This window comes from Callospermophilus lateralis, chromosome 3 (genome assembly GCF_048772815.1).
Source record: "Callospermophilus lateralis isolate mCalLat2 chromosome 3, mCalLat2.hap1, whole genome shotgun sequence".
NCBI lineage: Eukaryota > Metazoa > Chordata > Mammalia > Rodentia > Sciuridae > Callospermophilus > Callospermophilus lateralis.
In genome coordinates, this window is record NC_135307.1 from 29,063,238 (window position 1) to 29,088,034 (window position 24,797).

Genomic DNA, 24,797 nt, shown 5'->3' on the forward strand with positions numbered 1-24,797 from the left:
GAGAAACGGAAAAACCCCAAGCCGGCTCTTAGCTCCGGCAGAGACCAGCTGTGGGGGCTGTTGTCGGATTCCTTGAGGGTCTGTCTTCGGTTGAATCCTGCAGACGCTTCCCAGGACACCTCAGCTGAAACTTAGCCGCAACTGTAGCTCGGGTAACGTTTCTCTCCACTCATCCTGCCCGAAACAGATCCCAGCAAACCTGCTTGCACCAAAGTTCCCAGAAAGAGGACAAGTGTTGCGAGTCGGAATCCTGGGTTGCCCAGTAGTTTGAGGAAACACCTGTCCTTATAGCCCAGCGCTGGGGCATCAGGTCTCCGTTCTCCAGTCCTGAGGCTGCGGTTCCTAGTCGGGTTTCCTAGCCCGCAAGGTGCTTCGTGCACCTTACAAAGACCTTTCTTCTCGAATAAACAGTTTATTCGTCCAGGCAAAGAGTGATGAAGAAGCGCTTGAGGGCCTTCTTTAGGCTGTCTCTGGAAAACTGGGACGTAAACTTGTATATATTATTATTCCTTAAGCTAAGAATACGGTGGGAAACAACTGGTATTTATTGTGAAGGCTTGGCATGCCTTCCTTGAGGGAAAAGGGAGAATTTATGAGAACAAGAAGGGAAAGGTAGTGTACCCCGCAAGTATCTGTTATGTACGCTTGTGGGTCTTTATCTTTTGGAGCTCATTCATACCCCGTGAAAATTTGTGGAAAGCCAGGCACAGTTCTTTCAAAAATGAGCTCAAGTGCGCAGCACCCTTACAATTTAAAAGATTCATATACTATGAAGTGTATCCCTGGACCATTCAAGTGTTTGGAAACTTCATACTAAGAACCCCTATATTGTGTACTGTATATGTACTGTACTTATCGCTTGATGCTTTATGTTACTTATTTTTTGACCTTCATAATAACTTAAGTACATTCATTTTAGGTATGCGGAAGCCGAGGCCTAGGCTTTATTTAGGGGTTTGGTTGATCCCAAAGCCTATGCTTTGCTTTCTTTTGCATTTTTTTTTTTCCAAATGGTGCTAGGTGTCCAACCCAGGGGATTGTGTTTGGTAAGCAATGCATTCTCACTGAGCTTATACTCTCAGCCCCACCTGTGCTTTTCTTATTTCTTGATACATCTCAGATGATACAAACATTTGAGAGCTCCAAATGTTTTCAGGTTAAAGAAAAAAGTGACCATTGTATAACCCTTACTATAAGACAATATATCGGTTAATAGGAACTTGGAATCTGACTGATGGGTTTGTAAAAAAAATTTATGCCTCTTACTAGGTGCATGACATTGGACAAGTTAATCTGTGTCTCACTCTCTTCATATGAGATAATCATAACAGTACCTGCCTTACAGAGATGTTATCAGGACTTATTATCCTCATTTATAATATGAAGTACCTAGAAAAATAACTACCACAAAGTAAATTTACCAAGTGTTTTCTATTTCGTGTTGTTCCGACACAATTCTTCCAACTATGGTAGAATTAGAATTTTATGCTGGGGGGCTGGGGATGTGGCTCAAGCGGTAGCGCGCTCGCCTGGCATGCGTGCGGCCCGGGTTCGATCCTCAGCACCACATACAAACAAAGATGTTGTGTCCACCAAAAAAAAACCTAAAAAATAAATATTAAAAAATTCTCTCTCTCTCTCTCTCTCTCTCTCTCTCTCTCTCTCTCTGCTCTGCCGCTCTCCCTCTCTCTGCCTCTCTCCCGCTTTCTTAAAAAAAAAAAAAGAATTTTATGCTGGGTTTATTTTAATATATAGTTTCACTATTTTGGAACTTGAATATGTTGATAAGCCTCAAAACCTTTTTCTCATCAGTTTTTCAGGTCTTGAGAAGCTCAGTTGCGGGGCAATTTCTTGTGTTGATTTGAATGAAGACCTACTGTTTGTCCTGCTTCTCTTTTCTCCTTAAAGCATGCATGATTTAGATTGCTTTGTGGTTTGCATATTTGTAGGCTCTGAACTTCTAATGTTGAAGTAGTTTTATTATTAGAATATCTACAGATTCTGTATGTACCTTTTGCTTTACTCCATTTGAAGTCACTAGACGGTCTTAATCTTTTCAGAACAGCTTGTCGATGCCAAGCTGTCATTCATGGGTAGAGCTAATAGCAACCTTTTTTTTTTTTTTTTGGATACATTAGAACCTCTTGGTGATTAGGCAGTAAGCTTTTTTTTTTTTAAAAAAAATTTATTTATTTATCTTTTAGTCGGTTTTTTTTTCCCCCCGGTGGCACAACATCTTTATTTTATTTTTATGTGGTGCTGAGTCGAACCCAGGGCCCCGTGCATGCCAGGCGAACGTGCTACCGCTTGAGCCACATCCCCAGCCCCTGGGCAGTAAGCTTTTAAAGTAAACATTGCCAGTTATTTTTAAGTCAGTTCAGAGTGCTGGGATGTATCTCAGTGCTGGCTTGCAGCTCAGAGATCCTGGTTCAATCTCTGGCACTGCAGAAACAAATCGAAACATTTAGAGACTGATTTGGTAATTTACTAATCAGTCTCTCAACATTTTGTTTTGTTTTTGCAGCATATATATTTCATTCAGAGGAACAATTGCATATGATTGAATAGTAATTTGCATTTAAATTCAGGCACTGATGGAAAACACTTCCTTGGTATTAGGTCCCCTGATTTTTGGAACTCATATAAAAATTTTTTTAAAAGTGGTTTGCAATTTTTGTTCTGAGAATTTTCTTATTTCCTTATTAATATTTGATAGGGAGCTAAATTAGTGTGGGAATACCATGGGGGATGAGAACATGCTTAGAAAGGTATGTTTTTGCTGCATTGTAATTTTGTTGAAATTTGAGATTCTTATAGCCTGAGATTAAACTACTTGGATACTCTCTAACATTCTTTGATAGGAATGGGAAGAGAAGAAGTGGTGTTGGTTGTGTTGGATGGAAGCAGGAGGGAATGGCTTTCAGGTACATACTTGTAAGGAAGAGAAATTATTGTAATTCTTAGCAGTCAAGAGGGTTATTTTGTATTTTCCTTCAGTTTTGAAGAAAAAGAATCAAAGCATTGGACCCACATTGTGAACATATAATTTGGCTTGAACTTCCCCCGTGCACTAATTACCAATTTGAGTTGATAACAAATTCTTTATAAAGTATTATGGATAATTAAAGAGTCCTTAAAGTTTTGTATTAATAGTGTTGGAAAGTTGGTGATCCTTGGTAGTCTAGTGGTTAGGATTCAGTGTCCTCTCAATATTAGAAAGTTATAGGTGGATTCACGTTTGTGGCCCTCAAGGGAAACAAAATTAATTTAGAGATATCTCTCTACTTTTAGTTAACATTTTTACATTGATTTCTTCTTTTTTTTTTTTTTTGGTGGTGCTGGGGATTGAACCCAGGGCTTTGTGCATGAGAGGCAAGCACTCTACCACTGAGCTACATCCCCAACCCTCTTACATTGATCTTTATGACACTTTTAGTTAAAATTTTCACATTGATCTTTATGACTCATGACTTTTTTTTTTTCGAACAAACATTAGTTGCTATTAATTGTTTTTCAGGTAACTTGACTGCCTCCTAAATGTGGTAGCATGATATACAGCATGCTCTACTAGGTCTGGATATTTAATTGGTTTATAAAAGGATCTCAAAGGTAGATTACTATTGTGTCTTCTTTCACAAAGCATTTACTGAGGACCCATTTTGCCTTAGGCAATGTGCTAGTTACATTTTAAGACCTTAGTCCTGTATTGGAGAAAGGCTTGTGAACAGTTAAACTGTGGTAGGTCATTAAACAGAGATTTGTGAATTGAATTATTATAGAGAAATTATTTCACCTGTTCATCTTTCTGGAAGTGGTCCAGGTCAGTACTGCTATTATTACAGTCAACATGCCATATGACAGATTCGATTTTATGACATTAGTGGAGTCTGGTCTGTCCTCTTTGGGCAGTTCAAATCCAAGAATATATATCCCCTGATACATATTCAAGCTATTAGGAAGAGAAAGCAACTAAAACCTTCCAAGTGTGATCTAGCTTTTTATGTCTTGGTGAAGAAGGAAACCCAGCCTGGCTGTGCAAATGGTTTACAGGAAGGAGTTGAAAAAGATTTTCTAAAAAAATATTTAGCCTAGCATATTTGAGTTGAGCCAGTGATTAAGAGGCATGATCTCAAGGAGAAGTAAGGATATTACGTAAGAAACCATATTTAAGTAAAAACAAAAAAAATAATAAATTGTGGAACAATTTTAAGTTTATAGAAAAGTTTCAAAGAAAGTTCAGAGTGTTTCTGTATACCTTTGCCCAGCTTCTCCTAATGTTAACTTCTTACACAACCATGGTACAGATGTTAAACAGCTAAGAAATTAACAGGATTATTAGTGGAACTACAGACTTTGTTTGGATTTTACAAGTTTTTCCACTCATGTTCTTTTAGAAGTTTTCCACTCATGTTCTGTCCCATAACCCAGTCCAGAATACCACATTGCAATTGGACCATGTATAATTTTTACAAACAGTTTGAGTTTCCCGATGAGTGCTTTTTCTGTGCTATGTATGTGGTCCAGTAATCCCCTCTGATCATTGATGAAGACTAAAAGTCATTGATCATGAAAATAAATAATACTACATAGTACCATTCCTTGATTCCCAAACCACTGGTAACTGAGTGAAGAGTTGGCTTTGCTCCTAGGAGGGTGATGTGAAGGTACTTGAGAAGCTATGAGCTAATCCTGATGAAGGTGCCCATTCTAGGCTCGAACAGCACCTAGTGCTCACCTCATAGATTTTACTACATGGAATTATAAGTAGTGATTAATTTGTCTGTGTTCTTTGCTAATCTGTATGTTTTTAAGGAGTTGGGACTGTCTTACTCATTTTGGTACAGTTTATTGCTTGGCATGTGGTAGGTTCTTAATATCCATTTGAAGAAATTAAGTCCTTATTTGGTAACATTGATTATTAGGTCAACAGAAATTTTGTTTTGAATTAATAAGTGTTGAGTTTCTTCTTTACATTGAGTCATATTATGTTGCCATTTTTGTGATTAGTTGAGTTTTTCTCCTTGGAATCTTAAAGAAATATTAAATGCTCATTTAAGATTGTTATTCCTTTTGGACTGGGGATAGAGTGCTTGCCTAACAAGATCAGTGGTAGACAACTTGCCTAGCTTGTGTGATACCCTAGGTTTGATCCATAACACCATCAAAAAAAAAATTGTTCTTCCTTTAAATTGTATAAATAATTTGTTTCCCCTTTAAATAAGAGTAGAATTGAAAGTAATGGATCATAATAGAGGCAGAAATTATTGTTAGCTTTTAAGTATATGTGCAACAATTCTATTTCTACCCCGCTGGACTACGGATCTGGCCACTTGCCTGCCACTTCATGCACAGTTAATGAAATAACAACTTCTTAGACTTATTGAGGGAGACAGGTTGTCAGGCTCAGAGAATTAGTTTTAAAATCTTCCTGTTATAGCCAAGATTCAGTGGCCCAGGGTCACCAAAGCATAAAAGCTGCCATGGGTTGGTAACATGGGGGCCTGTCTTAATTGTGTGGATCATCATAAAAGAGTCCATTTTGTATGCAGAAGAAGAATCAGCATAGGAGGAAGTAGTAAATTGAAGCTAATAATTTTCCTTTTGAAAAGACACCTGAACAAAAATAAATCTGTTAATTTATCTGTTAATTTGTTGATTTAGATACTACATTGTCATCTCCGAAATAGTTGGAAACACTTCATCTTTCTGAGCTGAATGTGACTCCAGCCTTGAATCCAGTCAACTGAGAATACAGTAAGCATCAATTAGAAAAAGCAGAATGAAATTTGAATTACAATCAGTTAGTTGGGCATGGTAGTTCACTCATGTGATCCTAGCAATTTGGAAAGCCAAGGAAGGAAATCGCAAGTTCAAGGCCAGCCTCAGGAATTTAGCAAGCCCCTGTCTCAAAATAAAAAGGATTAGGGATATAGCTCAGTGGTAAAACACCTCTGAGTTCAGTCCTCAATACCAAAAACAAACAAACAAACAAACAAACAAACAACAAAAAAAAAAAAAAACAAAAAAGAAAAGAGAAACCCAAAGAAAAGAAAACAAAACAAAACAAAAAAGCCAGTTTGTGAAAATGTGAAGCTATAGGATCTTGCCAATGGATCTCTCTAAAGTTCATGTATGAGTTTGGGGTTTTAACTTGTTTTCCAGAATGTCTTCTAGGGCAAGTGTTTCCCAAACTTCTGTCCTTTGCCCACCATTATCATGATTTTTGCCACACCCATTTGCCAGTTAAAATGTGATTTCCTTAATATTCTTTTTAATTTCTAACTAACGTACATGAAAAACTGGCATCACCATATAGAAAAGAAAATTATAAAAACCTTTTTATTTTAAATGTATTTATAGGAATTTCATTTAAAACAATCTCATAGTATCATTCTGTACTTTAGAAAACACTGTACTTGGGGAGTTCTTTCTGGATACTTTGTGATTGAACACCACTTTTCCTGCTTGAAATTTCACCTCTGTACAAATGAGTATCTATGTCACATGCAGAGCTTCTGTGGTTCTCTTTAGTGAAGATAACTTTTTTTTTTTTTTTTTTTTTTTAAAGAAAGAGTGAGAGAGAGGGAGAGAGAGAGAGAATTTTAATATTTATTTTTTTAGTATTTGGCAGACACAACATCTTTGTTTGTATGTGGTGCTGAGGATCGAACCCGGGCCGCACGCATGCCATGCGAGTGCGCTACCGCTTGAGCCACATCCCCAGCCCCTAGTGAAGATAACTTAATAGTGATGAAGAATCTTTTTTTCCCCCCCCCATTTGGGTGCTGAGGGTTTAACCCATAGCGTCATGTGTGCTAGGCAAGGACAATACCACTTAGTTACATCCACAGTCTGTGATAAAAAATATCAATTAGCTAGTGGTTTAAGCCTGAAAAAAAGTAGAGACCAGAAACATCTTATAATGCAGAATATTATTAAAATATTTCTAAAAAATTAAGCCAAAATTCTTATAAAATGACTTTCAAAATAACTAAGAAATTTATTCTTAGTTTAGAAGACCATTTGTTATTTTGATTATTATATGTTAAGTACCTCTGTTACCATAACATTTGCTTTGATTAAAAAGTAACACTTTTAGGTTCATTTGTTTGAATGAAGCAATGAGAAAAACAAAAACAACTTTAATCCCTGACATATAGAGTTCCAACTAGAACTCTATAGGTCAGTAATTCTAGAAGCTAATGTTTTCTGGACTTTGGGTAAGGTATGTGATAGGAATGTAAATGAGCCAATTTTCTATTTTTTTCCCCCAGATGTCCCACAAGGTTATAGAATGAACATTGGTAAATTGTCATTTCTTGATCTCCAAGTTTTATATTAGCTTTGAATCCCTTTTTCCTACTCTGAATTGTACTGAGTAGGATTGGCAGACTCCATTCTAGAGGGCATAAGCTATGCTTTTGTATATACTATAAATTTCATTTTGAGTCTAAGGAACTCTGGCTTGTTTGAAGAGAATGGTGCAAGAAAAAAATGAATTAATGGCTGTAGAATTACTTTAGTATGCTCATCTTAACCTTATAGCTTTAATTTTAATTTAACTCTTCTGGGACAGCTTTTTCCAGCCCCCTCACAGGTAAGAATGCCTTAATAATGGTGAGAATGATCTTAGAAAAGCAGCATCTTAACTCCAGAATGGTTGTAGCTGATCACCCTTAGCTGAACCCCAGTGAGCTTACTCTGGGTTGTGGAATTTTGTTGTTTTTAGAACCAGCATCAGGCTGCAGAGGTTTTGGTCCATTTGAGGAAAAGCAAAGGACTGAAACCTTGGCTAAATTTAGGTAAGTCACTTACCAAGTTGAAAAGAGGGGATATCTGTTAAAAAGATAAAAATCTTTTCAAATTTAGAAATAGACTATAACTTTAATGGTGCTTGGTAATGTGGGAAGTTGATTTGAAACAAGCAAATAAATAATAAAATTGAATAACTATGAGATAAATGGAATGCAGGAGTTAAGAAATTTTGTTAAAATTTTTTTGATAAAGAGTTTTTTTTTTTTTTTTCTTGTGAAACTTTTAGATGAACTTTGGAAGAAAATGAAAATGTCTTTGTGACTTTGAGCTGGGCAGAGATTTTTTTTTTTTTTTTTTTTTTTTTGTTCCTGGGGATTGCACCCAGGAGTGCTCAACCACTGAGCTACATCCCCAGCCCTTTTAAAAAAATATTTTATTAGAGATAGGGTCTTGCTGAATTGCTAAGAGCTGAGTTGCTGAGACTGACTTTGAACTTTGAACTGGATTATTGGCACATGCCAATAATCCCAGGCTGAGTCAGGAGGATCATGAGTTCAAAACCAGCCTCAGCAACAACCAGGCGCTAAGCAACTCAGTGAGACCCTGTCTCTAAATAAAATATGAAACAGGGCTGGGGATATGGCTCAGTGGTCGAGTGCCCTGAGTTCAATCTCCAGTAATCCCCTGCAAAAAAAAGATTGGAGCAAATACTTCACCAAAGAAGTTTTACAAATAATCAATAAGCAACTGAAAAAAGATGCTCAATGTTGTTGTTAGCCTTCAGGGAAATGTAAACTAAAACCACAATAAGATATTACTTCACACATATTACAATAGATAAAATTAAGATCGGTAGTACTGAGTGTTGGTGGATGTAGAGCAACTGGAGCTCTCATTCTTTGCCAGTGGAAATACAAAGTAGTACAGCTACTTTAAAATGCAATTTGGCAGGGATTTTGGGGGGGCAGCCAAAACTATTCTAACCATATGAACCTACAATCCCTCTCCCAGGAATTTACCAAGAAAAGTGAAAACGTGTCCATAAAAGATTTATTTTTGAGGGCTTGGGATGTGGCTCAAGTGGTAGCGTGCTCGCCTGGCATGCATGAAGCACTGGGTTCAATCCTCAGCACCACATAAAAAAATAAAGATATCGTGTCCACCTAAAACTAAAAAATTTAAAAAAAGTTTAAAAAAAATTTATTTTTGAATATTTATATTTATCCATAATAGCCTAAACTGGATATAACCAAAATGTCCTTCATCTGGTGAATGGATAAACAAATTGCAGTATGTCATTTTAGTGGACTTCAACCCAGCAATAAAGAACAGACTACTGTTCTACTGTTCATGTAACAACACATATAAATCTAAAAACTGTTACACTACAGAAAAATGTGACATGGAAGACTTTTATAAATAATGTCATTTATATGGCATTCTGGAAAAGGTAAAACTATAGTGCTAGATTAGTGGTTGGGTTAAGGGTGGGGAACTGACTGCAGAGGAGCACAAGGAAACTTTTTGGGATGACAAAATGTTCTATCATCATTGCATTTTATATTATAATGTTATACAGTTGTCAGAATTAGTTAATACACTTTGGGCTGGAGGTGTAGCTCAGAGGAAGAGCATTTGACTAACATGCTCAAGGGCTTGACTTCAGCCTCCAACATTGCAAACAAAACAGAACTAATTGTGCATTTTAAATTGGTGGCTTTGACTGTATAAAAGCTATACCTCAATAAAGCAGATTTTTAAAAAATTTTGGTGAGATTATTCTGCCAAGGATTTATGCAGGATTAGAGAATGAATTCAATGTATCATAGACACTAAGGTGATTTAGATATAATAAGCATCACTGAATTGAGTTGCAAAGAGCTTTCTAGTTATCAAAATTAGATTAATTTTTCATTAATATTATTAGTGATGGGAATTGGGTATAAATATTATTTGAAGAATTAACTAGGGCAGAAAGTGAGAATTCTAAATAATTCAGGAAAATAATTTAGGGGCTGATATTTTGATTTCTCCACCTCTAGCATAAAACTTTTCTGGGTCTGAACACTGTTGCACACTAATTTCTAGTAGTAATTACTTCCTTTGGTCTCTAGTAAACCACTTTTATAACTTCTTTTCTCTGATGATTCCTCCCCCTCCTTTTTTAACAAGTGTCTCACTTTCTCAGACCTCCTGAGTAGCTGGGATTATGAGTGCATGCCACAGTATATGTTCAATGTTGTTGTTAGCCTTCAGGGAAATGCAAACTAAACCACAAAAAGATATTACTTCACACATATTATAGCTTGCTATCTTCTCTTTCTTTTCCTTTCTTCCTCCCTCAGTAAGGTTCATCCCTGAGGGTTTCTATAATTAGTCTTTTGTTCCTAAACACTCAAAGTCACTCCAGGTGAACTGGTCTGCTCAAAGTAATCACACAGAGACAGAAATGCCTTTTTCTTTGGGTCCTGTGACTGCTCCTCTGACCTTAGGGGTTCCTGGAAAGAGAAAGAGAGAAGAGCAAGTGCTGAACCCTTTTATTGGGGAGAAGCCATTCAAATGAGGCAAGGGGTAGGATTTCAAAGGAACAGGTGAGTGTAGCTCAACCCCTCTGGGTGCCACTTACTCCTTGCCTTGCCTGGTTATCTGTCACGAGTCATGGCACTAACACACCAGACTATAGTGATCTTTCAGATCCCTATGGTATATCAGGTGCGTGCATTTGAAGTGGTTCCCCACAGTCTTTTTCTAGGTCTGCCTATTTACATGGTGGTCTTTTCCATTCCCTGTGTTCAGGATGTTGGTACCTTCAGATGATTGTTTGAATTTGTCTTGTGGGTGTATTTACCTAAATATCCCATAAACACTTCAAACTTCTGTACTCATATTTCTCCCCATATTTTTCTCTTCGTTCCTATTCTCCTCCACCATTGATCTTGTTTCCCCATGCTAGAAAGTTTGCATTTGTCCTTAGCTTTTTGTTCTTGGTTGTCATTTTCTTTTTTTTTTTTTTTTTTTGTAGTGGGGATTGAATCCAGAGGAACTTCTCTACTGAGCTACAACCCCAGTCCTTTTTATTTTTTAATGAGGTCTCCCTAAGTTGTTCAGAGTCTCTCTAAGTTGCTGAGGCTAGCCTTGAACTTATGGTCCTCCTGCCTCAACCCCCGGAGACAGTGGGATTAAAAATGCACATCACTGTGCCTGGCTTGTTGATCTTTTTGACCTGACAAATTGTTGATTTTGTTGCTTCTAAGAACAAAAACTTTACATCTTTTATGATATGTGATCCTTTTTCTCCCTTGTTTTTTTTTTTTTTTAAATCTCTTTTATGTTTTCTTGTTGCTTAATGTCTAAAAGTCATTTTTTTTATGTTTTCAAATTAAATATTTCTGAGCTCTCATTCTTCCTATCCTGAATATACTTCCCTGCCCTTCTTGGTGGAGTGTGTGTGTGTGTGTGTGTGTATCTTTAGTTATAGATGGACACAGTACCTTTATTTTATGTATTTATTTTTATATGGTGCTGAGGATCAAACCCAGTGTCTCACACATGCCAGGCAAGCGCTCTACCACTGAGCCAAAACCCCAACCCTTGGGACTCTTTTTTTTTTTTTTTTTTTTAATATTTATTTTATTTTATTAGTTGTCGTTGGACACAATACCTTTACTTATTTTTATATGGTGCTGAGGCTCAAACCCAGGGCCTTGCACATGCTAGGTGAGTGCTCTATCTCTACCGCTGAGCCACAACCCAACCCAGGGACTCTTTTTGATACATCAGTATTACTGGTTAAGAGTATAGGTTCTGGGGCTGGGGATGTGGCTCAAGCGGTAGCATGCTCGCCTGGCATGCGTGTGGCCCGGGTTTGATCCTCAGCACCACATACAAACAAAGATGTTGTGTCCGTCAATAACTAAAAAATAAATATTAAAATTCTCTCTCTCTAAAAAAAAAAAAAGTATAGGTTCTGGAATTAGATTGCCTGGCTCTTTCAGTTATCAACTGGATGACTTTATTGGCAAGTTATTTTAGTTCTCTGTGCCTCTGTTTCCTAATCTTGTAGATTATTCTCAGTGGATAATAATATGCTTATCTCATATTGTTGATGTGAGGTTAAAGGAGATAATATAAATAATGCACTTTATACAGTACCTGGCACAGAGTATGTTCTTCCTTTTTTTCTTTTTAAAGAATTTAGCCTTTATTTATTTGTTTTTATGTGGTGCTGAGAATGGAACTCAGGGCCTCACCCATGCTAGCCAAGCACTTTATCATTGAGCTACAACCCTAGCTCCAGAGTATGTTCTTGGTAAATGTGAGTTATTATCATTGTCATACTTGAGAGAAACCCTGAAAGTTCAGTATTTTAGATTGTTGCTAGGTTTTCACATGGGATCTCTGGAAAGCTGGATAGTCCCTTGGATAAAACTGAAGCCATCTTCCTCACTTACTATGGGTTGAGCTGCTGTGGCCTGACACAAACCACCATCGTAACCTGGCAACTCAGCTTAGAGCAATATCCCCCAAGGCACTCCTGTAAAACCAAGTCACCTGGGTCTGGAGTTTGAATTCTCAACCAGTCTTCCCTTTATTTCCTTTAAGTCTTGCTACGCAAGAGCAGCTGGAATCCTTTCCTTTCTCAATGCCACTCCATTTTACATGTGATGCAACTGGAAGAGGAGGGAAGTAACTTGTCCAGGATCACTCAATAAAATTTATTCTCTTAACCACCAATGTAGAACTGGACTTAGAATTATTCACCCTGGTTCATAATGCTGAGCTTTTCACCACCTCCCCCCCCTTTTTTTTTTTTTTTTTACTTTGGTATTCTGCCTATGCCTAGGATATTAGCCTTTTTTTATTCCTGCTTTTGCAAATGCTTATTCATTTTTAAGAAATCTGCTTTATTTACCCTATTATGAAGACTTCTCAACTCTAAGTTACCTCTTCTTCCCCTGCCCTCCACATTTTGTTTATTCATACTCTTTGGTGGCATTTGCCACATTGTGTCATCTGTCTCCCATGTTGAACCAGGTGACAGGTTAAGAATGTACTGTCTCATTTATCCTTGTACTTAGTTTTTAGCATACAGCCTGGAATATAGCATATGCTCAAGAAATGTGAAATAAATTAAGAATAAATGATGCAGAACCTAAAAATAGTTGTCAGTAAATTACAAGGTGAAATCATATAGATTTGGCAAATTATTTTAGTCAAAGAGAAAATAAATGTAGATATCTAGAGATCGGGAAACATAGCATAGTAATAGTAATCTCATTTAAAATGTAAGTGTATGGCAGGCTGGGGCATGGCTCAGTGGTGGAGTGCTTGCCTAGTATGTGTGAGGCACTAGGTTTGATCCTCAGAACCATAAAAAATAAAAAATGAAGGCATTCTGTCTATTCAAAGAAAAAAGTGAAAAAAAAAAAAAGTATATGGGATAGGTGCCAATGGGCAGTAGACCAGAAGTTAAGTGTTTCAGATTTTTTGACTCAAGCACCTCTTGTGGTACAGGGTAGTAGGTGTATAACCCCTTGAGGGCTTTACAACTTGGCGGAGCAACCAAGAGCCTTTTGGCTTAAGTACAAAATATCTATGAGTATTTTGAGCATATCTATGTTTTATCTTTAGAAAGCCATGAATTTTTGCATTCTATTTTGTGTATTTATTTTAACACAAATATACTTTTTTCCCTCCATTCTCTTTTTATCCTCTGGTGTAATAGATGCTTAAGGAAAATATGACATTTATTCTCTGACTTCTAGCACATTCTGGCATTTGCTGATACCCAGATCTGTGAGGCATGGAATGGGGTTTTAGTCTAATATGGCAGCATACTCACTTGCTGTGATTTGGGGGATTGCCTACTCAGGAGTATTATGTCATGGAACTGAGGAGGGTGAGCTCATCTTGTTCTAACTCAGCTGTTCCTGGAAGGCTGCAGTCAGTTGGAGGCACCTCATTACCAGAGTGCTGGGGACCAGCTGGAGAGAGTTCACAGAAGACCTGCAGGAATGATCAAGAGACTAGACGGGCTGACTGATGAAAGAATACAAATGAAAACCTTATAACTTGGCTGAACCAAGACAGCAGAAATATACAACTGTATAAATATCTCAAGAGTATAAACTTGATGTGGACGGATATTCTTTTATAGTGGTATTTTGGGGTGGGGAGAATAAGCCAAGGGTGATATCAAGCCAATGAAATTATAAACTAATAATTCAAAGTGTCTGATGATACACTATTTCTTGGAACCTCCATAATTAGACCACTCTAAACCTGTGAACCTCTTACTAATTGAGTGATTTTTTTTTTTTTTTTTTTTAATTTGATGTTCCTGGACTCATGGCTGGTGCTCTGAGCACAGAATGCTGGAGACTACATCTTGGAAAGCGGTTTCTTTCTTTTGTTCTGTCTTGTTTTGTGGAAATCAGTAGGTGATTACTAAACTCATATGTGCTGCCACTTAGCTCTATATGTACCAGAATTCTGAAGTGGACTATTCATGCCAGTTTTTTCCTTAGCTTTTTAGAATAGCACTTTAAAGTGTCATTAATATGTACTGTAATAATTTTAGGAACCAAGATACAGTATTTGATCCCTGAGGTATATTGTATGAAACACATTCTTTGAGAAATGGTTGTGTAAAATCCCTAAATGGGCTATGAATGTCGATATGAAACTTAAAGTTGAAATTAGAAAGATTAGCATAATTCTGTGAGTATTATAGCTCTTTTCCTAAGAAGGGATAGTAGAATGAGAAGAAAATGATTTTTATGCTTTGGTTTGGTAGAAATGTTCACATTTACAAAATGTAAGTACATTGCTTCAGGACTAAGACCTACACCAGGGATTGGTATCCTTTTCCCACAAAGGGTTCTGTAATAAAGTTTTGTGGACCATACATCTCTGCTGCAACTACTCAGTTCTGCTATAGTAGTGTAAAAGCAGTCATAGGCAACATGTAAATAAATGAACTTGGATCTTTTCATTCTGTTTTTTATGAAAACAGGTGGATTTGGCCTGCCATCTATAGTTTGCTGGCTCCTGCATTTGATTCTTTTTCCTGAAAGTGTAGTCCATAAGACCTGTGAGCCTGTAGAGATGGGAAGTATTGGGCCCCCTTTCAGGCTGACTGCTGTAGAGTGTAGGCCATGCTTCTGAAACTTAACAGGAATTAGCTGGGTTCTTTGTGAGAGTATAGTCCCTGAGATAGAAGGGCTACATACCATACTAGCTATGGACGGCAAAGGATTAAGAGCCACCATCCTCAGGGAACTATAGTCTATTAGGAGATACTGCCATATAACAGATAATTATAAAGCAGACTAATAAATGCAGTCATAGAGGTATCTTCACCTTTGGAGTATCACAAAGGAGGAAGTGAGTGATTTTTGCCTGGCATGGGTAGAATCCTTAGAGAAATGCCAGAAGGATGGGGGTTGGGCAGTGCTTGAGTTGAGTCTTGAAGCTCACTAGAGACACTGCAGCATTGATAAGCATGGTAGTTCATGGTGGGGACAGTCAGTAAAGATGTTAGAACTAAGAGTTACTTGGCTTAATCAAGTAGCTGGTCACAGAGTTGGAAACCCTATAAAGACAAAAGTTCAGTACACTTTATCTTCATTTCTTTTTACTATTTCTGTATTTGAAAAAAAAGCAATTTGCCTGTTGTCTCTCTTTTTTAGGAAAATAGGTCCCTAAAATTATATTTCTCAAGAATATAAATTATATATTAAATATAATATAATTAAATATTATATATTCAATATAAAATTATATTTGTTAAGAATTTTTTCATGTTTTTGCATCATTAAAATTTGGAAAGGCTGGGGTTGTGGCTCAGTGGTAGAGTGCTTGCCTAGAATGCGTGAGGTACTGGGTTCAATTCTCAGCACCACATACAAATAAATAAAAATAAAGGTCCATTGACAACTAAGAAAAAGAAAATTGTTGGAAGCTGGGGGCAGTGGTGCATGACTGAGGCAGGAGAATCTTAAGTTCCAGGCCAGCCTGGGAAACTTAGGAAGTCCTTGTCTCAAAAGAAAAAAATTGGGGTGGGGGGCTAGGAATGCAGCTCAGTGGTAAAGCATTCCTGGGTTCAATCTCCAGTACCGACAATAATAACAAAAAAGAATTTGAAAACATTGAAAGGCATAGATGATAAAAATTCTAATTCTGTAAAGAGATGACCTCTATGAACATTTTCGTGTTTTTCTCTCAGTTTTATTTAAATAATATTATGTTTCTAAAATTGGGCTTGTGCTATAATGTGAACAATTTCATGCCTGCCTTTTCACTTTATTTGTGAACATTTTATTCATGAGGATTTTCAAAGTATCATTTTAAAATCTTTATGTAACATTCCATCATAGAGATCTCTTGTGGTATACATAACTGCTCTTTTGTTTGTGAATCTTTTAAGCTGGTTCCAGTTGCTAGTTGATCCATTATTTGGCTATGTACCTGGAAAGCCTGTCACCATGTATTAAAATATATGCATATTCTATTTTTAATTATAAAAGTTTGCCAACTTTTTTGATCTGTGGGCCTTCATTCATTCTGTTCTGTTCTAGTTAGCATTTTCTGTTTTCTTCTTTGGTTTCCCAAAACAGAGAGACAGGAGAGTAATCATTAAAAGCATGGATTTCTGGCTGTCTGAGTTTAACTCTACACTACTTTTTGTGTATAATCTTGAGAAAGTACCTCATCCACTTTAAACCTACTCTATAAAGTTGAGAAAATGGTGTTTATGTCCTAGGGTTATGAGTCATGAAGCACTAAGAACAGTTCCTGTCATATAGTAAGACTGTTTTTCTTTGTTTAAATGTTTAGTAGTGTCTTCTCAATTGTTTTATGTTGGCTCTTTGTATATGCATTGCCATAATAAACCTCCTTTCTGCAACATTCAGTCATGAGTATCTTTGTGGGTTCAAACTGACTTTATTGGACTTAGTAACTTTATTTTGGAAATTCGCAGATTTTCTCTGCCCCCAACTTCTAATAGTATATTTTGCTGTTTTAAAGATAACATTAGCCTTGTTTAATCATGTCTTAGAAATGAATACATTAGCACAAGTGAAATAGACTGGACACGCTAGTAGTTTATTTTTTTCTTTCCCAGCAGAATGTTGATTTGAGTCTTTTCATGGTATGTATGAACCTCTGTAATCTAGCTTTTCTGGTGCTTTTGTCTCATTTCTCTTCATTTGGGTTCCAGGCTCCAACCCCATTAAACTGAAACTGGACCTGAAGTTGTATTGAGTCTCCCTCTTTAAATCTGTGCCCTAGTTTGCCTTTGCTGAAGGACTGGGTCAACTAAAGTGCTGGAGCTTCCTTCTGGGCTGTGACATAGTTACAGGCAGTGAGGTTGCCAGTCAACTCTTTTTGTGAAGTTTGAGTGGAGTCTCAATTGAGGATGCTTGGTCAGGATTTACCAAACCTTGGTTACTTTTAGTGTACCAGAGTTCCCACTGCCTGTTGTATCTCTGTTTTTTTTTTTTTTTTTTTTTTTTTTTTGGTGGGGGGAATCTCTTTCAGAAAGAAAAACCTATTACACTTCCCTTTTTTCTTTATAGGGTAGGATCCTGGGACACCAGAACAGATGCATCCTTTAGCAGTTGATTGTGCCCTGCGCTAGAGAAGTCCAGGAATGATATATTCTTGGGCTATATTTCTCTACCTTGGAATTCATCCAGTTCGTTACAAAAACATCAACTCTCTACTTACTGTGACGCACGCTCAGTGAAGGTCTGATGGATAGACCCTCTCCAGTGACTTTGTGGCTTTTTTCTTCATGTGGAAGTTGGAAGACAAAGTGAAAGGAGCCAGAAGTTACTTGCTTTTGTGAATAACTTGGTTCTCAGAACATGGGCCCTCGTTTAAAGGTAAGGTAATAGGCTGAATTAAGATTCAGTTAGTGGGGTGCAGAACGTGGACCCAGTGACCAGGTCCTGAGTCTCCTTGGTAAGAGATAGCTGTTGAAGCACAGATTGTAGTGAGAATTTTTCCCTGGCAGAGCAGTTTTGAATATGAAGAAACAAATTCTCCATTTTGAGGAAGTGATTTTCACAACTGATCTTCAATGTTGCGGTTAAAATTTATTTGATACTGTAATTATAAATCTTTATACTATAAAAGAAGAAAAGGGTTTTAGAATATTCGTGTCAATCAACTTTAACATTCCTTTGATATAGGTAATTTCAAGTATTTCCCTCTCCATTTTAAGTCAAAGGTCTGTAGTATGAAGCAAGTTGCTTCATCCATTCTATTCCATTCCCTGGAATCCTCCAGGGAGCAAGTGTTCTCTGCACTAGATAATTGGTACTGCATTCCACCTTTCACTGTCATGCTTTATTTTTATTTCAAAAGATAACTAAAAGAGCCTTAAGAATTTATCCTTCTAATTTTAGCCTCACAGTGAAATTCTAGCAGATTGGGTAACTTTTTATATTTTATTTGTTTTCTTAAATCTTTTCAAGTACTTGGCTATGCCTTTGAATTCATTCTTTTTCATAATTCATCATTGTATGAGGTTGAGCACTTTGGGGCCTCAGACAGGTTCGATTCTCAGCTGTGTCACTTGACCAGTTTTGAGATGTTCAGCAAGTTAATTTTTCTAAGCCTAGGCTTTTTTTCCCCTGTTATCTTGCCAGACTGTCGTGGTGATAATTATAGAACTTAGACTAACATTGTAAAATACTTTGGGTGGTGTTTACCTGTGGTAAATGCTTATTAAAGAGATGGAAAATTATTAGTTTATTACTACTGCTGTTATTCTGCTAGCTTAAGAGTATTTACAGTTTGCCACGTTTTATAAGGGCATGACCACCATAGAGATTAATTTGAAAACAAAGAAAATTGTTTTAAATAGTATGGTAGAGGTTTAGTATTCCTCTTTGTGCCTGTACTAGACATTGGAAGAATTCCAATGTAATTTTATGCAGGAGAACTATGAGCAGCAGAAAGTTGAGGGTATGGTAGAAACTTGTAGAAAAATACATGAGAATTCCTGTTCTTACTGATAGATATTTGATACATACTGGCTAATCTGAATTAAATTGGCAATTTTTGGTCTGAAGAACTTAAATGAATATACTGGCTCAAGTGAATACACTGCTAATTAAATAAGTTTTTTAAACGCATATGTAGGGCTGAGGGTATAGCTTCGTGGTAGAGCGATTGCCTAGCAATGCATGAACCCTAGGTTCAATCCCCAATACTGCAAAAAACAAACTGTTTTAAAAAATATACTGTTTTCTATCAGTGAAATTTCTGATCCTTAGGCATTCTGAACAAAAGAAAGAATAGATATTTGGCCTTATTCATTCAGCAGATATTTTGTTCATATTTATTGCAATTGTTAAATGTAATTATCTTAAATACTTTGGAGGATTTTTTTATTGCTTTGGAGGTATTTAAGACTAGTCTTTCCCTTATGTTATTTACCTCTCTGAAATGAAAAAAATAGACAAGAGACTGAAAGTTAGAATATAAGAACGATAAGATAGATAAAATCAAAATTGAATGGAAATTCAAAATTTCTAAGATTTTAACTTGTTAGAACATGTGAAGGAATCTCTAAGTTGGGGATTAGGGAAGTTTCAGGGAACGAGGATAGGATTTTCCATAGATTTAGCATCAGGAAGTATCTTGTAGATAGAGATTGAAAGCAGGGAGGTGTTTCCGGGCAGACTTTTAAAAAGGCATGGAGAGGGCTGTGGCTATGGCTCAGTGGTAGAGCTCTTGCCTGGCATGTGTGAGGCACTGGGTTTGATTCTCAGCACCACATGTAAATAAATAACATAAAGATTAAACAAATAAAGAATAAATAAATAAAGATGCATCAACAACTAAAAATATATTTTAAAAGGCATGGAGATGGAACATTTCAGGGCATGTATTTGAAAGTATAAAAGATCTAATTTAGGTAGATCATAGAATGAAAAATGAAGGATAATAATAAATAATTAGGAGGAGATGAGGCCAAGGAGAAAAGTGCAGGGTTGGGATAGCAAGAGGCAGGGAAGGGAGAACTCCCAACAGAGTCAGTAAAAGACTAAAAAATGCTTATGGAATACAGGCGAAGACTGAAATAAAAATCATTGGAATGATAAAAACAGGCTATGAAACAATATTCAAGAAGAGCCAGAAAGGGAAAAAATGTAGAAGGAAGGCAAGTTCAGAATGTAACTCTGGGGAAAACTTGGAAATAGGCAAATATTATTGGGGAGGTATTTGAACTATGAGCAGTGCTATATTTTGCAAAAGTCAAGTCAGTGAGTGAGGAATTGACAGCTTACTCCTTAACCATAAGGAGATTTTAAGAAGAGAGGAGAGTGATTTGGAAAAAAGTTGTGATTGGTATGCTGAGTTTTAAATGATAAAGGGAATTCAGGGTAGAAATGTAGAATCGACTTACTGGAAAAGATCTAGGGATTCTAGAAAATCAGTAATGATGATTTGGTTGAGAAATAAGGGAATGGGGAGAAATGGCCAAGGATTCAACATGGTAAAATTTATTACTGCCAACTTCATGGGGCCTGGGACTTTGGCTATTGTGTTATATGCCATTCCCCCAGTATCTGGTACATTAAGTAAGTTACTCAGTATTTGTTGGATGAAGTATTTTAGGATGAGATTTTAACTTCTTAGAACATTTTTAGACATCAAATTAGAATAGAATGAAGCTCTCCTGTACAGGTGGAGATTTTAGGTACAGTAAGAGAAGCCATGTCTTTTGTAACTGATGCATTTGTCACTGAAGAAAGTATGGGCCAGTAGAGAATTTCCCTTGATTTCTTCAACTCTGAAGCAAAGGAATAGTGATAGTGGTACTTCTGTAGAGAATAATTGTAATGATCACTAAAATCTTGAAAAAATACTGTGTGCCAGACTTAATTCTGAGCTGTTAATGTGTTATCTCACGGCACCCATATGTAGGTATTAACCCTACTTGACAGATAGGAAACTGGCATTCTGTAGAGAGATTAGGTGATTTGTTCTGGTTCACTTTGTGAATGGTAGTGTATGGGCTTGAACCCAGATAATCTTAACTGTAGAGTCTTTGCTCTCATCTTCTATATTATACTATTTGATTTGAGAGCTGTGATTGCTTTGGGACTTATGTTGAAGTCATATTAAAGGAGATGGAACCACGGAAATGATTAAATCTTTCACTCTTACAGTAGTGAAAATTCTGAAGCCTAGACAGGTCTACAGTTAGTTGTAGCCCTGGAACTAGTCCTCAGGCTTTTGACTTACTGCTTATGAGCTGCCTCTCATAGGAAAGGTTGTTGTAGAAGTCAGAGATCATAGATCTGAATTTTTCTAGCCATTGTGACTCAAGCCATAAATTCAGCACTAATTCCCCCCAAAGGAGCAAGAGGCTTGATACCACAAGCCTGTGCCATCAGCCACATATACTTCATTTTCTGTTGAATGCTGTAGCTTTTCTGAGGACTGGAAGTTTTCACATCCAATATTACATTGGATAGCATCCAGCTGAGAAAGCACTTAAGGCAGTTAAACTGCTAGGTTTGGTCCTACTGGGTTATCTAGCACATCCTATGAGGTTCAGAAAGATGCTTTTTGAGAGATGATGACAGCTTTTTAGCATAAGGTCCCAGAAGATGTGATATTTGTTGGGAAAGAGGCTCAGAAGTTATGATCCTAAATTTCAGGTCTGTATATTATCTTAATAATAGGGAGCATCTTTATCCTTGTATGTTGACATTTCTAATTTTTCCTGTATTTTTTTTTTTCTAGTAGGACTTCAGATACCAGTCTAAATAGGAATTTCTATGGAACTTGACATGGTTATTCCTCAAATTACCTACTATCTGTGGGTTCCGTTGAGAATACTATTATCATAGGAACCAAAGAACCATATTCTGTCTCGTTCAAATTTTTTGAGCACAATGAGACGACATAAAAGTGCACCCTGTGGTTTTTTTTTTTTTTTTTTTTAAGTTGTTTAGGTTCTTCTTAGCTCTGGAGCCTAGAAAGTTTTAGCCGTTTTGTCCCAAGTAATATTCTAGTGCTGACAAAGGTGCTGGATATTGATAACCTCAACATATATTGCATTAGAAACAAAGAGAATTGAGTATGGGCTGGAGAGCATCTGCAGCTCACACAAGGTTATACTCAGTGAAGTGATAGGGAAGTTGAGCACACATTGCATTTTTTTCTTGGTGGTGCCCTTGGTGATTCAAATGATCCAATGAATAACAAAGATTGAAGTTTTGTTCTGGCAACAAGTTTAATAACAGTAAAAGTTTCCCCTCAAACCCTGACCTTGGCAGGCATCACTTAGGATGAGAAGTACAGTTTCTTCCTTTTGTTCCCCTCTGCTGAACTCATTTTCCAGAGGGCTAGTAGTTTGTCTGATTTGGTAATGGCATAAATGAATTTTTTTACATACTCACTGCTTATTATTGGGATGATCCACAATTCGTTTTAATTACATAATGCCAACATGGTAATAATACTTAACTATATTTTATATAGCTGTTTCTACTTAGCTGAATTACTTCCAGAAGGCAAATACTGTAAAGGGGGAAATGCTTTCATTGTCCTTTTTGTTTGTGTTAATTAGAACTATTTTGCTTGGGGGAGGGAAACTGTCTTGGGAGTCCAGGATCTAAGAAGATGAAAGCCCTGTTACTACATTTTGTAATTAACAATAAAGTAAGTGACTGTTTGTGGTGTTCTTAGGGTGGTCAATAGATTGGAAGACTTTGGGAGGAGTGATGCAATCTCTTTAAATGTGTGAAATGTGCCTGTCAAACTAGAGAGGGCAAAAGGGTATTGACTCTCTAGACTAGAGAGCCGTGTTCTGTACTTTGTTTCCCTCTAAGATGGCTATAAGGGAAAGTTGGAGAAAAAACTAATAAGTTTGCTGGGCACAGTGACACCTGCCTGTAATCCCAGTGGCTTGGGAAGCTGAGACAGGAGGATCGTGAGGTCAAAGCCAGACTCAGCAATGGGCACTAAGCAACTCAATGAGACCTTGTCTCTAAGTAAAATATAATATAGGGCTTAGGATGTGGCTCAGTGGTTGAGTGACCCTGAGTTCAATCCCCAGTACCAAAAACAAAACTAACAAGTTTTCTTTCGCAGCTGCAGCTGTGATCCTTGGCTGTCTGTTGGCACTGAAGGGACCTGATGTTTTACGTTATTGGTACGTTATAGAAAGAGCTTTCTTAATTATCTTTTTTATTTTTTTATTGTTACTAAGTTGCTTTTTGTTTCCCTGACTATTCCCTTCTCTCTTGAAAACAGAGCTAGAAATATTTCCACTCATGCCAAAATGTACCTTCACAGGTTTGGCAGAGGAATTCATTCACTTGGGAAATATTTATTGAGCAATTACAGTCTGTGCCAGACACTGTTTACTGTGGATTCAATGTCAAATCAGGCAAAAATCTGCTTTTAAGGAGTTCATAACATGAAAAGGAAGATGATCAAGGAGGACATAGTTATAACAAATATGGGAGTTTGAGGGAGCCAAGAAGAGGGAACTCTTAACTTTAGTGGGGCTTGGATAAGGCCTGTGCCTAGTGGACAAGGGAGGGAAAGGCTTCCAAATGGAGAGACCTGAGTGCATATTCTTTTTACTACTTTTGTAAGGGCCCAGCACATCCAGGAAAGTGGGGCTGGAGGAGAATGATGTGTAGTTTATGCTATGGAACAGTGTTGGTGAACTTTTTTTCTATGAACAGCCAGAGAGTAAATATTCCAGTTTTGAAGGCTCTATATTCTCCTTACAACTGCTAAGTTCTGCCAGTTTGATACAGAAGCAGATGTAGACAGTTTGTACCCAAATGGGTGTGACTGGTTCCCAGTTGAACTTCATTTATAGAAACAGATAGTAGGTGGAATTTGTGGCCTGAGGGCTGTAGTTGCTGACCCCTGGTCTAGCTGAGAAGTTCCTCACTTCACCCACAGAGGAGGTGGCAACCCTATATAGTGTTTCTTCTTCATCTTACAGTCTCATCCTGACTCTCTTTTAAGTTTTGAGAGATGGCTAGCCTGTTCTGTGATGAGAAGCTGTAATGTGTAACCAGCAGCTGGTTTGTGTGTTCTCTCCTTTATATAGGTGGAATCACAGTGTCTGTGGTTGCATTCTTCTTCACAATTAAGTTCCTCTTTGAGCTTGCCGCACGAGTAGTCAGCTTTCTTCAAAATGAAGACCGTGAGCGCCGAGGGGACCGGACTATTTATGACTACGTGCGGGGAAATTATCTGGATCCCCGGTCCTGCAAAGTCTCCTGGGATTGGAAGGACCCCTATGAGGTGGGCCACAGCATGGCCTTCCGAGTGCATGTAAGGGAATGTTTCTGTCTCCATCCCCATTGGGTTTTCTGAGTCACTTGCTTTCCAGAGACCAATTCAGTCCAATGATGATGCTGGCTGGAATGTTAACATTTTCCCTTGTTTCTCATCTTCTCCTAGGAACTTGAGAACTCTTAATATACAAAGAGTGGTGAATTTCTGTACGCTTTTGGTTTGCTAGGTGCTTAGCTTTGAAAAAGTTTAAAACTTAATGTTACCTTTTCAAAAAATTGTATTGAGAAACTTAGGTATTGAAGATCAGGAGTTGGCAAACCACAGCCTAAGGGCCTTCTGTTTCTGTAAATGCATTGTTACTGGTCAGTCTTTCTTACTTGAGTCCTTAGGACAGTTCAGTAGCTGTGTGCATGACCCACAAAGCCAAGAATATTTACCCTCTGGCACTTTACAGAGAAGTTTGCCAGTGCCTGCGGTGACTTCTCTATTGTATAGCATAAAAACAGGCAAGAGAACTGGAACCTCTCTTACCCTTGCCTGATTCTTTCTTTTATTCAGTGCCAGTGCTGCCAGTCTACTGCCTTCCATTTTTGATTAGTATTGGTAATATTATAGAAAGGTCTGGAAAGACCAAGAAGGCAGCATTTGTGGTTCATAAATGTCAAGTCAAAATTGGTATGTTCTTGATTCAGCGATATATTCTACCCCTGTCCTCTGAACAGGTGAAGAATATGTTCATGACTTATTGA

The 24,797-nt window shown here is 37.3% G+C and overlaps 1 protein-coding gene and 1 non-coding gene across 7 annotated transcripts in view; one reads left to right on the forward strand and one right to left on the reverse strand.

The window, feature by feature from the left end:
• The first annotated feature begins 12 nt into the window (after window positions 1-12).
• Arel1 (apoptosis resistant E3 ubiquitin protein ligase 1) overlaps window positions 13-24,797 on the forward strand; it is a 52,714-nt gene continuing 27,929 nt past the window's right edge. For 2 of the 6 annotated variants that reach the window (XR_013090736.1, XM_076849858.1), the window contains exons 1-4: window positions 13-152; window positions 17,337-17,645; window positions 22,879-22,939; window positions 23,858-24,084. Coding sequence is in view for 5 of the 6 variants with exons in the window: in XM_076849858.1 (XP_076705973.1) it covers window positions 22,924-22,939; window positions 23,858-24,084 (243 nt within the window). In the remaining variant the exon portion in view is untranslated. Of the gene's footprint in view, window positions 153-5,674; window positions 5,755-7,762; window positions 7,803-17,336; window positions 17,646-22,878; window positions 22,940-23,857; window positions 24,085-24,797 lie in introns of those variants that run through there. The other 4 variants (XM_076849863.1, XM_076849859.1, XM_076849860.1 and 1 more) reach the window with 4 other exon arrangements.
• Window positions 3,331-3,402, reverse strand: Trnae-cuc (transfer RNA glutamic acid (anticodon CUC)). The gene has a single exon. It is a non-coding gene; the product is annotated as a tRNA-Glu (tRNA).